Raw genomic sequence first — 16,427 nt, 5'->3', positions numbered from 1 at the left:
CCTACATAAGAGAGTGTCAAAACCCACAAAACCTACCACACAAGGCAAAACATTCCATTACACCATACCGTACATGTCAACAGTATGTTTATGTTATATTTTTTGTTGTTAAAATTGACCATTTTAAATTATCATTGTAACTGCACCTGCCCCAATGCTCTGTTGCTGATGACTGGGATGAATGTCGTAGCAGATTTCAGGAGCAGGACAAGACACCCTCTTTTTGACTGATGACTGATATAAGGGCATGTACGTGATAGGCCTATCTGGCTTATATGATTATGATGGTCATAATGCTTCTTGACAGTGTCATGAAGTGTATTTTCGTAGTCCAAGTAAAGTGACACATAATGGTCATAATGCTTCATGACAGTGTTATAAAGTGTATTTTCTACAAGCTATTTAAAAATGATGAAAAAAAAACAGACTGTAAAGAATGAATTACAACAACAACAAAGGAATTAAGAAAATAACTTTAAAACGAAAGGAAACTACTTGGCAGGGAAGAAACTCATTTGAATAAATGAGTAGGAGTCATAACCAGGCGGCGGGGCACGCGTAGTGGAGGCGGGGCACGCGTAGACAAGATGGCGTATTGAATAGAAATCGGTACAAAACACCTCAAGATAAAAACATAATATTCAAAATCAGTAAGTTAGACTAAATATTAGCATTTCATATATTCGCAGTTAATATAATTCAATCTGGATAATAACAGAAATAAGATCATAAGGCTAGAGAAATATATCGACAAATATTACTACAACAAGCAACACCCAAACATGACTGAAGACAAGCGTGGAGAGCCGATCCCCAAAAGGAAACGCGACTCATCGACTGATACAGATGATATATGCTTTTCACCACTGGGTATGGTAAGTGTGGAAAGCGACCTGTTGAAGTCGATAAATGACAAATTGGGCATATTAGAATTGGTCAGTAAAGACGTAAAAGAGTTGAAAGCGAGTCTTCAAATGAGTGACGAAAAAGCTTTGGTAATGGAGAAAGAAACCAAAGAAATAAAAGTGACAGTCTCTAAAATGGAAACGGACGTTAGGGAATTAAAAAAGGAGAACAATCTTCTGAGAGAAGCCTTACTAGACATCCAAACTAGATCCATGAGGGAAAATCTAGTACTTACGGGTATTCAGGAAAAGGAGGGAGAAATAACAGAGAATATTATGAAGGACTTCCTGCATACAGCGCTACAAATCCCACTCGAGGCTGTCGATAAAATTATTTGCTAGGATAATAATTGCTAGTCAATGAATTAAATGTAATACAATGGCAATCCTGGTTATATGTTAGAATCCTATGCGTGAACTGCCGACATTATTACGCATATTAATTGATAATGATGGAAAATAGGATATGCATAATAAAAATAAAAAAAAATAGTTATATAGATATATATATATAGAGGTGAAAGCATTGGAAATGCTTTTGGCGGTTAACCTGCTTCTGTTTTGTGGGTGGCACTGTGTGCTGTTTTCGATGGATGGGTCCTGGCCTCTCGGGGCCTTAGGGATACGGAGGGACGTGGGTGGGATGCTGATCACTGGGATGACGGCTCAACTTGGGATGGGGAGGGGCTTTAGCGGGGGAATTAGTGGAGAACAATTGAAGGGTTACTCCGTAGCAATGCAAATATCACGGTACAGCTATATGGACACTCAATCATTACGCTATTTTTTATTGGTAAATTTACAAACATATATAATGATAAATAGACTTGAAACTTGTATCTCATTTTGGTGTATGGTGAAATAAGTATAGCCAGTTATAATTGTAATGGCTTAGCTGATAATAACAAAAGAAGAACAATATTTACATGGCTCAAAGAGAGGGAATATAATATCTATTGTATACAGGAAACTCATTCAACAATTCGAGATGAAGTAGCGTGGAAAAAAGAATGGGGGGGGGGGAAATATACTTCTCCCATGGGCAAAGAAATTCAAAAGGGGTGATGATATTAATTAATAGTAATTTCGATCCGAATGTGCAAATTGTCCAAATAGATACGCAAGGTAGATGGATTATTTTAAATATGGTATTGGACCATAAACAGATATGGCTCATTAACCTTTACGGACCAAATAATGATGATCCACAATTCTTTGACAATATATATAATAAATTATCAAGTCTGCAAGCAACTCAAGACAATATTATTATGGTGGGGGATTATAATACTGTTTTAAATAGCTCAATGGACCGAAAAGGAAATCACACCACAAACAATCACCCACATGCTCTTAAGGAAATTGTGAATGTCATGGATACATTAGAACTAGTAGATATATGGAGGCTTAAATATGCTGATCTAGTGAGATATACATGGCGGAGACTGAATCAAGCTAGTCGTCTTGACTTCTTTCTTATCTCATTCTCGTTGGCACCAAAAGTAAAAAAAGTGTTGATAGGGGACAGAATGCGGTCGGACCATCATATAATAGGCATATACATTACTCTGACTGAATTTCCACGTGGGCGAGGATATTGGAAATTTAATCAAAGCCTATTAGATGATAATTTATTTATAATTAGAACAAAGGAATTTATAACTGACTTTTTCCAACATAACATAGGTACAGCGAATCCCCTTATTGTATGGGACACCTTTAAATGTGCCTTTAGAGGCCATGCAATTCAGTACTCATCTCGAAAACAAAAGCAATTTAGGTCAAAAGAGTTTATACTAAGAAAGGAAATAGAAAGTCTAACAGAACAGATAGATGGCAATAAAAACTGTAACATAGAGGCTCAGAATAAATTAGAGGAAAAACAAAAAGAAATGGAAAAACTTATTCAAGAAAGATCAAGTGTAATATATTATAAAAATAAAGCAAACTGGATGGAATATGGGGAAAAATGTACAAAATTCTTTTTTAATCTTCAACATAGGAATGCTACCAAAAAGAACTTAATGAAACTGGTTACAATTGACGGAGTCACCCATAATTCACCTAATGATATTTTGAAGGAAGAAACAAAGTATTTTAAGCATATGTTTTCTTTTCAGTCGCCTCCATCTCCTCTAACTGAAGCTAATTGTAGAGATTTTTTTTCTATTGATAATGTCAAATTAACAGCCACACAGAAAGACTCATGTGAAGGTGAAATTACAGAGGAGGAACTTCTGGATGCAATTAAAGACTTTAAGTCCGGGAAAACTCCAGGGTTGGATGGCATACCAATCGAGGTATACCAAACCTTTTTTGATATACTAAGAGGACTGTTATTAGCATGTTTTAACCACTCCTATGTACATGGTAGATTATCTGACACTCAAGAAGAAGGTCTGATCTCATTATTACTGAAACAGGATACAAGTGGAAAATATAAAGATCCAGTCCATTTACAAAATTGGAGGCCCCTTACACTTCAGTGTTGTGATGCAAAAATCCTAGCAAAATGTATAGCGCATAGAATTAAAAAGGTATTGTCGGATATTATTCATTCTAATCAGACAGGTTTTTTACATAGAAGATACATTGGAGATAATATAAGGCAAGTATTGGAAACAATAGAACACTATGGAAAATATGGGAAACCAGGCCTGCTATTCATAGCAGACTTCGAAAAGGCATTTGATAAAGTTCGACTGGAATTTATATATAAATGCCTGGAGCATTTTAATTTTGGAGAATCTCTTATAAAATGGGTCAAAATCATGTATAGTAACCCTAGGTGTAAAATAGTAAATAATGGCTATTTCTCAGAAAGTTTTAAACTGTCAAGAGGAGTGAAACAAGGTTGTCCACTATCGGCATATCTATTTATTGTGGCCATCGAGATGTTAGCTATTAAAATCAGATCCAATAATAATATCAGAGGATTAGAAATACAGGGCTTAAAAACAAAGGTGTCATTGTACGCAGATGATTCATGTTTTCTTTTAGATCCACAACTAGAATCCCTCCACAGCCTCATAGAGGATCTAGATACATTTTCTAACCTCTCTGGATTAAAACCAAATTATGACAAATGTACTATATTACGTATTGGATCACTAAAAAATACAATTTTTACATTACCATGTAGTTTACCAATAAAATGGTCTGATGGTGATGTGGATATACTCGGAATACATATCCCAAAGGAAATAAATGATCTCACTTCAATAAATTTTAATAGAAAGTTAGCAAAAATAGATAAGATCTTACTACCATGGAAAGGAAGATACCTGTCAATTTGTGGAAAAATCACCCTGATTAACTCTTTAGTATTATCCCAGTTTACCTATTTGCTTATGGTCTTGCCTACGCCTAGCAAACAGTTTTTTAAATTATATGAGAAAAAAATATTCAATTTTATTTGGAACGGCAAGCCAGACAAAATTAAAAGAGCATATTTATATAATGAATATGAATTCGGAGGACAGAAATTATTAAATATTAAAGCTTTAGACCTATCACTAAAATCTTCAGTCATCCAAAAGTTATACTTAAATCCGAAATGGTTCTCAAGCAAATTAGTAAGATTGTCTCACCCACTGTTCAAGAAAGGCCTTTTTCCCTTTATTCAGATTACAACCTCTCACTTTCAGTTATTTGAAAAGGAAATAATCTCCCAAATGTCACTATTTCTAAAACAAGCCATAGAAAGTTGGTTGCAATTTCAATTTAATCCTCCAGAAACGACAGAACAAATAATGCAACAAATATTGTGGATAAATTCAAATATACTAATTGACAAAAAACCTTTATTTTTTGACAGAATTTTTAAAAAAGGTATAATCTTCGTAAATGATATCATCGGTAGGACTGGTGGAGTTATGTCGCACATGCAGCTAACAAAAACATATGGAAATGTCTGCTCTACCCAAAATTACAACCAAATAATTGCAGCCTTACCGCAAAAGTGGAAGAGGAAAGTTGAAGGGGGAGAAAGTAAGGAACTTGTCTGTCGGCCTTGCATTAAAGAACATAATTGGTTAAGGAAAACTGTGATAAATAAAAAAGTATATCAGTTTCACTTAAGGACCAAAGGATTGACATCCGTCCCATATAGATTGCAAAATAGTTGGGAAGAGATCTTTGACGTACCGATCCCATGGCATAGTGTTTATGAACTGACACGCAAAACGACACCGGATTCAAAAATTAGAATCTTTCAATTTAAATTATTATATAAAATTATTGCTACCAATAGAATGTTATTTATATGGGGGATACAATCTTCCCAGCTCTGCAGATTTTGCTGTGAAGAGATAGAATCATTAGATCATTTGTTTTGGTTCTGTCCATTTGTAGCTTGTTTTTGGACACAGGTCCAGGAATGGCTAAAGGATTGCAATATTTACCTGGAACTAACCTTGCAGATAGCATTACTGGGTGATCTGAAAAGTCATAGTCAATCAATCAATAATATAATAATACTTTTAGCAAAAATGTTTATTTTTAATTCACAATCTGTAGAAGCAATGAGAATAGAAAGGTTCAGAACTTTTGTAAAACATCACAGTACGGTTGAAATATATATGGCAAATAGAAATCCTATATGGATGGTGTTAAGAGATAGATGGGAGGTATTGAATAGAGTTGAAGGATGGGACTAATAACAAATAACAACAAATAATAACAAAGATAGCTAATAATGTAAGCATACTGTGTCCATAATAAGTATATAGGTTGTATGTTGGGAGCTTTTGGGAAAGAGCACAGTTAGAAAGATATGGCATTTAGAAGCAAACCGGATGGACATCATGAAAATGATCGGAGAGGTTGAGAGTAGAAGAAGTTCAGGAGCAAAAAAATAAAAAAAAATATATATATATATATATATATATATATATATAGAATTATTGTAAAATTAACTCTGTCCATAAGGTGTATATAGTAAGTATAGACCGGAAGTAGAGGCCTGGGCGTTGTTGTTCACTAATTTACTCCAAGTAGGGAAAGGATGGTGGGGTTGAAAAGTAATAAAGGGGAATATATATATAAAAAATAAAAAAAACATGGGGGATTGGAAGTGATGCAGACAATTACATTGATAGAAGATACAATCTATCTGCAATATTAAGCTGATCCACCCCCCCCCCAAAAAAAAAAATATATATATATATATATATATATAATGAAAAATAAAATATATATATAAAAATAAAAATAAAATAAAAAAAAGGAGTCATAACCAGCAATAAAATAACACAATATATGTCACAACAGGTGTAAATAAATGTGCCATGACAGTGTTATGACCATATTATGAAAGGTTATGACAGTGTTATGACCATATTATGAAAGGTTATGACAAGTTATGTCAGCTGTTATGACATATTATGACATGGTTATGAGCGTGTCATAATGTGTTATGACACTGGGTGTCAAGTAAAGTGTTACCAATAATTAAGGGGGTGGGGGGGGGGGGGGGGTCCATGGGGGGGAGTAGCGGGAGGAATGTCCATAGGGGAAGTAGCAGGGGGGAGCAGGTGGCTGACTAGTGGTGGCTATTCAGCAGCCTGATGGTCTGAGGGTAGAAACTTTTGGCCAGTCTTTCAGTTTTTGTCATGATACTGGTGCAATGGTGCGTTTGGCTGCACGTATCAACCTCTGAAGAGCCTTGCGGTCTGTGGCGGTGGAGTTCCTGTACCAGGCTGTGATGCAGCCCGGCAGTATGCTCTCGATGGTGCTCCTGTAGAACACTATGAGGGCCCTCAGGGATAGGCCGGATTTCTTCAGCATCTTGAGGTTGAAGAGTCGCTGTCGTGCCTTCTTCACTACGGTGTCCGTGTGGTAAGACCATTTCATCTTCTTTGAGATGTGTACGTAAGGGAATTTGAAGTTATTGACCGTCTCCACGGCGGCCCCATTGATGGGGCCGTGTCCAGCCTGGTTCCTCCTGAAGTCCACAATCAGCTCCTTTGTTTTGCTAACGTTGAGGGAGAGGTTGTTTACTTGGCACACGCTGTCAGAGTGCCTACCTCCTCCCTGTATCCAGTCGGTCACCTCGTTGTTGGTGATCAGGCCTACTACTGTCGTGTCGTCAGCCAACTTGATGATGGAGTTGGAACTGTGAGGCCACGCAGTCATGGGTATACAGGGAATACAGGAGGGGACAGAGGACGCACCCTTGTGGGGCCCCCTTGTTGAGGATCAGTGTCGAGAAGGTAATGTTAGCTACCTTCAACACCTGGGGGAGGCCCATCAGGAAGTCCAGGACCCAGTTGCATAGGGAGGAGTTCAGACCCAGGGCTGTTAGAATTGTAATGAGCTTATAGGGTACTATGGTATTGAAGGCCGAGCTGTAGTCGATGAACAGCATCCTCACATCCTTTGTCCAGGTGGGTAAGGGCAGTGTGCAGTGCAATGGCAATTGCGTCGTCCCTGGATCTGTCAGGGCAATAGGCGAATTGGAGAGGGTTGAGTGTGTCAGGGAGGGAGGAGGTGATATAGTATTTTCTGTAGCCTCTCAAAGCACTTCATGATGATGGAAGTGATTGTTACTGGTCGGTAGTCATTCAGTTCAGTAGAGCTCTTACTTTGATGATGAGGCCTACAAACTATACTGATGCAGGCCATGCAGGACCACAACATGCTGTAGTTGTTAACAGTTGTGGAAACACTGGCAGAGAGAAAGGAGATTTGCTCATCATGGATCAACTGTGCACTAAATGCTTTCCGCCAGCATAATGACTTTTGAGAACAACACAGCATTGTGGGACGGTAGAGAGTTGGATGGATGCAGTGTATGGAAGGTTACACAGAATGTCAACAGGACACAATTTAACTCTGTCCCTCTCTAACTTGTGTTTGTCCAATATGGCACCCTATTTCCTATATAGTACACTACTTTTGACCAGGGCATGCATAAAGCTCTGGTCAAAGTAGTGCACTATATAGGGAATAGGGTGCCATTTCAGACACCAACTTATCCTGTAGATCCCATGGAACCTCTCCCATGCATTGGTCAAACAACCAAATTGAGCTAGGGGTTGTTTCGGCATGTTCAGGGTAGCCAACCACTGTAAGAGTAGGCCATTGCAAACACCAGACTCAAAGACTACTATCATAAGCACTCAATAAAACAAACATGTTAAGGCATACTGAAATAAAAGCATTGCAACCTCCGTTAAAACCTGGGAAGTAGGGATATTATTCCATTAAAATGTGGAATTGACATTTAGTGAGGGAGGGCAGATTAGGAACATTAAAGAACATTGTGTTTCTTGTACAGTCTTGGACGGGAGTCGCTAATACTGTAGGAAGGAACAACATAGTTCGCAAGTAGGGTTGCAAAGCTACCGGTAATTTACCAAAGTTAACAGAATCTTCAGTAATTTTGGTAACTAACAAAAAATATATGGCAATCAATCGTAACATTGGTAATTTATAATTTAATAACTTTTTAAATAAATCATTCATATATAGTACTCATTTTTTATCTATGTGTCCATGTTGTTCATGAGTTTCTAGTAGATAGACCATATGTTCAACAAAAAATATGCTAATTGATTAAATAAGCATTTTGTCAACAATGGCATTATTTTCAATTACCTCTGCAACTCATACAACTATTGACCTTTTTCACAACTGTCACAAGTTTGCCGCCAAAACGTTGACAACAAATACATATTGTCATTTTATTTTTAAATCATCTTATTTAATTATTTTATATATTTTACACGTGAAAAGGCCAGAGAGAGGCCAGAGATAATTACAGACACCTGTGTTAAATCTGAAGTACACAAAAGGGCAACTAGATGTCTTGTGGTAGATTACATAAAATCCTTGAAAGATACCAAAATTCACGTAGTTTACTGATAAACATTGAACGTTTCCAGTAATATACCCTCCCTTTCCAACCCTATTTTCAAGTCATCGGTCAGATGAGGGAAGAGTGGAGTGTCAGTGGGAGAAAAAACAACAACAACTCAGAAATTGTTTTGGGTGTTTAACTACAACACCCCATACATCTTTGAAAATGCACCATAAATCAGTTAGTAAAATAGTGGTGCACTATAAAGGGAATATGGTACCACTTGGGACAGAGCCAACAGACTTAGGTCTCAGACACACCAGTACAGGTTGCTGGCCCAGAGTACTGAGCACCTCTGAACGTCATTTGCGAACCGAGTGCGCATCGATTTTACATGCGGAATCCTGTGAAAAATGTCGCCAGTCAAACGTCTACAGCGGGTGGTCCCTAAAACACAGCTCGCTGATCCACATTTGGTGCGATGTGTGCAAGCCTTTACAGAAACCTGAGGTTATCCCCATGCATGCTTCACTATAACATACAGTACACAGTGATATCTGTGTGAGCTAAGGAGGTAAGGCTATGAAGTCAAAAGGACAGAACGCCAGCATCGCAAATAGCATTATATTATTTCCCCACTACTTTTGACCAGGTAGTGCACTATAAAGTGAATAGGGTACCATTTGGATGCAACCATCAACATACACATGTTGTAAGTCAGTCTATTTTTCCAGTACTTTGGGAATCCTGGTTCTGAGGAGGACAGACAGAAAGACTCAACCCCTCTGATTACTGTACATCATCATAAACAACAACAAACCAAGAGAAAGGAGTGGGATTCAAAGGTCCCATCATGCCAGCCCCTCCCTTCTCTGAGTCCCCTCTCCTGAGTCCCCATTCCCTCCCCTCTGTTTCCCTCCCCTCCTCTATCCACTGTGTCACCCCTCACCTCCCCTTACCATCCCTTCCCCTCTGCTCCAATGCACTGACCCACACCACAGACAGGCTTTACATGAATCAGACCACTTGTTTCTCTCAGATGGCAAAACAGAGACAAACAAAGGTCCTGCACCAGATTATAATGACTGGACAAGGCGACCTGATCCTAGATCAGCACTCCTACTCTAGTATGGCACTAGTATTCCTTAAAGCAAAGGCTATTTTAGATGCTCAAGTCACTATCATGCCAGTACATTTCTCTCATCAAATCTATTCACCTGGAGCCTGTTCAGAGAAATGAGTCTCTGATCTTCAAACCACAGAGGAAGGATAGATAGATAGATAGATAGATAGATAGATAGATAGATAGATAGATAGATAGATAGATAGATAGATAGATAGATAGATAGATAGATAGATAGATAGATAGATAGATAGATAGATAGATAGATAGATAGATAGATAGATAGATAGATAGATAGATAGATAGATAGATAGATAGATAGATAGATAGATAGATAGATAGATAGATAGATAGATAGATAGATAGATAGATAGATAGATAGATAGATAGATAGATAGATAGATAGATAGATAGATAGATAGATAGATAGATAGATAGATAGATAGATAGATAGATAGATAGATAGATAGATAGATAGATAGATAGATAGATAGAGTGGGGAAAAAAAGGATAGAGTGGGGAAAAAAAGTATTTAGTCAGCCACCAATTGTGCAAGTTCTCCGACTTAAAAAGATGAGAGAGGCCTGTAATTTTCATCATAGGTACACGTCAACTATGACAGACAAAATGAGAAGAAAAAAATCCAGAAAATCACATTGTAGGATTTTTTATGAATTTATTTGCAAATTATGGTGGAAAATAAGTATTTGGTCAATAACAAAAGTTTCTCAATACTTTGTTATATACCCTTTGTTGGCAATCACACAGGTCAAACGTTTTCTGTAAGTCTTCACAAGGTTTTCACACACTGTTGCTGGTATTTTGGCCCATTCCTCCATGCAGATCTCCTCTAGAGCAGTGATGTTTTGGGGCTGTCGCTGGGCAACACAGACTTTCAACTCCCTCCAAAGATTTTCTATGGGGTTGAGATCTGGAGATTGGCTAGGCCACTCTAGGACCTTGAAATGCTTCTTACGAAGCCACTCCTTCGTTGCCCGGGCGGTATGTTTGGGATCATTGTCATGCTGAAAGACCCAGCCACGTTTCATCTTCAATGCCCTTGCTGATGGAAGGAGGTTTTCACTCAAAATCTCACGATACGTGGCCCCATTCATTCTTTCCTTTACACGGATCAGTCGTCCTGGTCCCTTTGCAGAAAAACAGCCCCAAAGCATGATGTTTCCACCCCCATGCTTCACAGTAGGTATGGTGTTCTTTGGATGCAACTCAGCATTCTTTGTCCTCCAAACACGATGAGTTGAGTTTTTACCAAAAAGTTATATTTTGGTTTCATCTGACCATATGACATTCTCCCAATCCTTTTCTGGATCATCCAAATGCACTCTAGCAAACTTCAGACGGGCCTGGACATGTACTAGCTTAAGCAGGGGGACACGTCTGGCACTGCAGGATTTGAGTCCCTGGCGGCGTAGTGTGTTACTGATGGTAGGCTTTGTTACTTTGGTCCCAGCTCTCTGCAGGTCATTCACTAGGTCCCCCCGTGTGGTTCTGGGATTTTTGCTCACCTTTCTTGTGATAATTTTGACCCCACGGGGTGAGATCTTGCGTGGAGCCCCAGATCGAGGGAGATTATCAGTGGTCTTGTATGTCTTCCATTTCCTAATAATTGCTCCCACAGTTGATTTCTTCAAACCAAGCTGCTTACCTATTGCAGATTCAGTCTTCCCAGCCTTGTGAAGGTCTACAATTTTGTTTCTGGTGTCCTTTGACAGCTCTTTGGTCTTGCCATAGTGGAGTTTGGAGTGTGACTGTTTGAGGTTGTGGACAGGTGTCTTTTATACTGATAACAAGTTCAAACAGGTGCCATTAATACAGGTAACGAGTGGAGGACAGAGGAGCCTCTTAAAGAAAAAGTTACAGGTCTGTGAGAGCCAGAAATCTTGCTTGTTTGTAGGTGACCAAATACTTATTTTCCACCATCATTTGCAAATAAATTCTTTAAAAATCCTACAATGTGATTTTCTGGATTTTTTTCTTCTCAATTTGTCTGTCATAGTTGACGTGTACCTATGCTGAAAATTACAGGCCTCTCTCATCTTTTTAAGTGGGAGAACTTGCACAATTGGTGGCTGACTAAATACTTCCCCCCCCCCCCACTGTAGATAGATAGATAGATAGATAGATAGATAGATAGATAGATAGATAGATAGATAGATAGATAGATAGATAGATAGATAGATAGATAGATAGATAGATAGATAGATAGATAGATAGATAGATAGATAGATAGATAGATAGATAGATAGATAGATAGATAGATAGATAGATAGATAGATAGATAGATAGATAGATAGATAGATAGATAGATAGATAGATAGATAGATAGATAGATAGATAGATAGATAGATAGATGCAACAGGGTAGTAGGACAGTTCTCTGACTCAACACCTCTGAAAAAGGTTAGGATAGGAGCGCACAATACTGAGGAGTTTCTATATTAGGACAAGACAGTTATACACACTTAGTCACACTGTATCAGAGAGTCTGTGCCCCAAATGGCACCCTATTCCCTGGAGTGCACTACTTTTGACTAAGGTTCTGGTTAAAAGTACCATTTGGGACACACCTGAATGGTGCAGGTTTGGAAACAGAAACACACACACCTATAAGACACAGAATGTTATTACATCTACTATAGCTGCTGTTCATCAACAACATCCAACTCAATGCACGGTGCTCCATGCACACACGCTATAATCACAAACACAGGCAAGCAGCAACAATATTTGAAAAATGTAAGATATAAAACAATTCAGTGTAAAGGATGGAGTCACTCGGAATCAAAGGCATATGACTAACAGTAAAAATAGGGCTTAGGATAAACATTCAATGCACTACTTCTGTAAAACTGAAATGTTTCTATATGACACATAGTTGTCATGGGAACATCAAAAACGTAAGGATATGACAGGGATGTCATATGATGATTTTAGGGTATATTTTCATTGCATTTTCAATGCAATATTAAGAGGGGTAAGAAATAGTTGTTACAGTACTTACTCCATTGATTTAATAAGCTATTCATATGCATCTTGACGATGGGTGGAAATGCACTGGCCGCCAGTCAGTACAATACCCAAGCCAGCTTGGCAGTAGTTATAGTCTTTATCCAGAAGCTGGGGAGAACCACATGCATGCAACAATGAGCAAACACACACACACACACACACACACACACACACACATACACATACACACACAGAGCCAGGACTGTTACTATACTGTGACAAACATTAGGCTTTGCTTTCATGCAGGCATCATTAGAGGCAGGCGCAAACATATATTCAATAGGCCAGCTGTTGCATTCACATTTTCCATCAAATTAACCCTAGAATATTCACACACAAAAGCTCCAAATAGAAATATTGACCATGTCTGTAATTTCTGTAAATATCTATTCAAATATTAAAAATAAAAACAGGACTACATAAGTAATGTAGGCTATATGACAAATATTTACAAATGAGTCTTGATCTTTGAATAAGACCCAGCCATTTCCCCAGTCAGATATTATATTCTGTACATTGTTGGTCTGTAGCCTAATCTTCACGTCTTCAATCAATGATCTCTTGTTATTAGAAGAAAAAAATAAGGGAAACTTTAGGCTATAACTCCAACACCTTGAACACATATTTAAGCACAGACAACACACATACTTGACCGGTATAAATTGTACTTACATCGTTATAACAACAGTCCAATTTGTTTATAAAGAGTAACGTGTTCTCCCAGAAATGTATTGATTATATTCTACACAGTGATATATTTTAACTGAGTTAGCTACGTAGGATACACTGGGATCCGAATTCGGTGCGCAATGCACTGTTTCCGTATATGCTGTGCGGCTCTTCAGTCTCCAACCAACGCGCTCGCCAAGCAGGGTGTGAAAGCGGTTGCATGTCGGAGCGGGGGTGAAACAATCTTGATGACATTAATGTTTGATGGGTTGCCTTTGGAACCAACTGTAATTACGTCGGTTGATATCGCTCAACTCAGTCTCCACCCACTATGTAAGCTACATTATAGCCACCGATCAACTGTGCTGTTGGCTACTTTGTAATCATGCAATAGAAGAGAAATGGAAATCGTTTTTTTTCATGTATTTATTCAGCAGGTACAATAAGGCAAATAAGGCACAAGAGGTAAATAACACAGTATATACTGTAATATATATAATAATATTCCATTTAGCAGATGCTTTTATCCAAAGAAATGTACAGTTAGGCATGCATACATTTTACATATGGGTAGTCCCGGGAATTAAACCCACTATAAACTCCATGCTCTACCAACTGAGATATATGGGACCATATATATATAATGTTACAGTGTTGACAGACAGTCACTGAAACTCACATACATTATGTGAACCGGCTATATTTCTAGGAACATTGTCATGTCAAACACTTTGGATGATAACGAGGAACACATTGTATTACTATCTTGTGTGCACCAGCCGAAGCATAAACTCCCTCTGAGAGTGTGGGAGTGAAATGAATACAACAGGGGGAAAGGAAGGGTAACATATCAAAGAACGGCTGAAACTTGTTGTTTCTCACAGTCTTATTGTTCTATAGTTCGTGTGACTGGTCTTACAGCGTTACTGTTAGTCAGACATCTGCTGCAAGTTGGCTGAGAGAGCCAGGCTGCAGACTCTAGTGTTCATGAATCATCAGCCTATTTCTGATCCCACACACTGACACATCTCTCTACTTCTGCGGAGAGATTCTATCATTCTATCATAATTTCACCATCCAACCACCTGTTAATTACACTGCATCTTCATTTTTCTTCCTGTTACTTCATAATTTTCCCACAGCAATTATGTTAGGTAACAGTCACCACCTTCAACAAACATTTAATGATGACATGGATTGCTACATGTAAAACATCAAACAACTACATTTCCCAGTTAAATTAAATTGCATGAAAGATAGAGGCAGTATGGCATACTTGTTGAATAACACTATTCAGTGCAGCCGATGAAAATACATTGTACCGAATGTAGAATACATTTTCTGAAGTAGTAATTGGATAGATTCAGTATGTTTTATGATAAGTTGGCACTTCAATTAATACGATAAAATAATATGTTTATGATATTCTGTCCATAATACCCCACTCAATTGCATAGTGATGCTGATCCGTTCACTTCCACCTCATTGTGATAGGAAAGTGGGTAAACTATGCCTCCAGCTGTTAATAAAGTGGAACTACAGGTCTTTGCTCATGTTTGGCATAATTCCATCTCATTCTACATCAACTCAATTTTTCAATTTTTACTTTAGTAAGGTCGATTATAAACCTTTCACCTCATTTTAGCTTAGCATTTTACCAACAAACACCAGTCAAGTTCAGAATATTGCGTATGACTTTAAAGAACATTGCCTCCATGCACATTCTTTACAAAGATGTCCTAGTTGTAATATCACGAGAAAACAAAGGAACAGATGCATTCATTAGAGGGCTAGTTATTCCTTTTAGTGCATGAGAAGGATGAGACATCAGCAGGTGAGATGGCCTTTCTGGAAGCCTCCTAAAATGCCCAGCAACTCATGTGGTTTAAATCCAGTGACAATGACTCGTGTGGCATACGTACACCTCTCATAATGCAACCGACAGACCTCAAACAAGTTCCTGGGAAGAAGCATAGTTTGGGAGTACACAGGCCGGACCCCTAGTACCTTCAGACACAACCCCACATAGACATCCTCCAGGGGGATGGGTCTCACAAACCTGGACGCCAATAAGATCCTGAGGTAGCAGGGTATGTCTTCCAGGTCCTGCTGAATGTGGAAGCTCTGGCCTTCCTTGGGCAGGCCCACATAGAACAGTGTAAAGATATCCACATTTGTCACGGATTCCGCCGAGGCTGCTCCTCCTCCTTGCTCGGGCAGGCTTCGGCATTCGTCGTCCCCGGAGTACTAGCTACTGTCGATCGATGTTTTCGGTGTTTGTCTTGTGTTGTCTAGTTTGTAAACCTGTTTTTTATTTTGTGTTGATTGTGTAACATATAAGTTCCCTTGTTTTACGTTTGGCCTTTGTGTGTTATTGTCTTTTTGTCTTGTTGATGTTCGGCATACCTAGTTCGCCTTTTACGCACAGAGTGTGTTACTCCTCCAGTGTTGTGGAGACTTTTGTTTGTGCGTGTTAACTTTAAGTAAAGTAGTCATCCTGTTTCTCTGTGTCCTGCGCCTGACTTCACTGCCGCGTACACATCACCCCTTTTGACAGAATAACACACCTTTATGGAGTCAACAGGACCAGCGGTGGTAACGGAGTCTCTGGAGGATCGTGTCAGCAGCCAGGACGCCATGATCTGTAGACTGGGCACCGCCATGCAGGATGTGATGGACACTCTGAGCCAATGGGAAAGAGGAGGCTTGCCCACACCTCCTCCTACAATACCACCACCATCGGCCAGACCCATCGTTCCATCTCCGGAGTCCAGTGGGATTCGGCTCTCGCTCCCGAGGGCATATGATGGCACCGCAGCCGGGTGTCAGGGTTTCCTACTTCAAGTAGAACTCTACCTGGCAACCATTCACCCGGCGCCCTCGGGATACGAGAGCGTTTC

The 16,427-nt window shown here is 38.8% G+C and overlaps 1 protein-coding gene across 1 annotated transcript in view; it reads right to left on the bottom strand.

The window, feature by feature from the left end:
• The window catches only part of LOC311144379 (dual specificity testis-specific protein kinase 1-like), a gene marked incomplete at both ends in the record, with an annotated part of 43,854 nt that extends 27,664 nt beyond the window's left edge, over positions 1-16,190 (bottom strand). The window contains 2 exons of the mRNA XM_084180397.1: positions 15,535-15,660; positions 16,095-16,190. Coding sequence (XP_084036523.1) covers positions 15,535-15,660; positions 16,095-16,190 — 222 coding nt within the window. The remainder of the gene's footprint in view (positions 1-15,534; positions 15,661-16,094) is intronic.
• Positions 16,191-16,427: the final 237 nt, after the last annotated feature.

Source organism: Coregonus lavaretus (genome assembly GCF_964263955.1).
Source record: "Coregonus lavaretus genome assembly, chromosome: 17".
Taxonomy (NCBI): domain Eukaryota; kingdom Metazoa; phylum Chordata; class Actinopteri; order Salmoniformes; family Salmonidae; genus Coregonus; species Coregonus lavaretus.
Note: the sequence above shows the minus strand (reverse complement) of the source record. Positions and strands in the feature narration are given on the sequence as shown.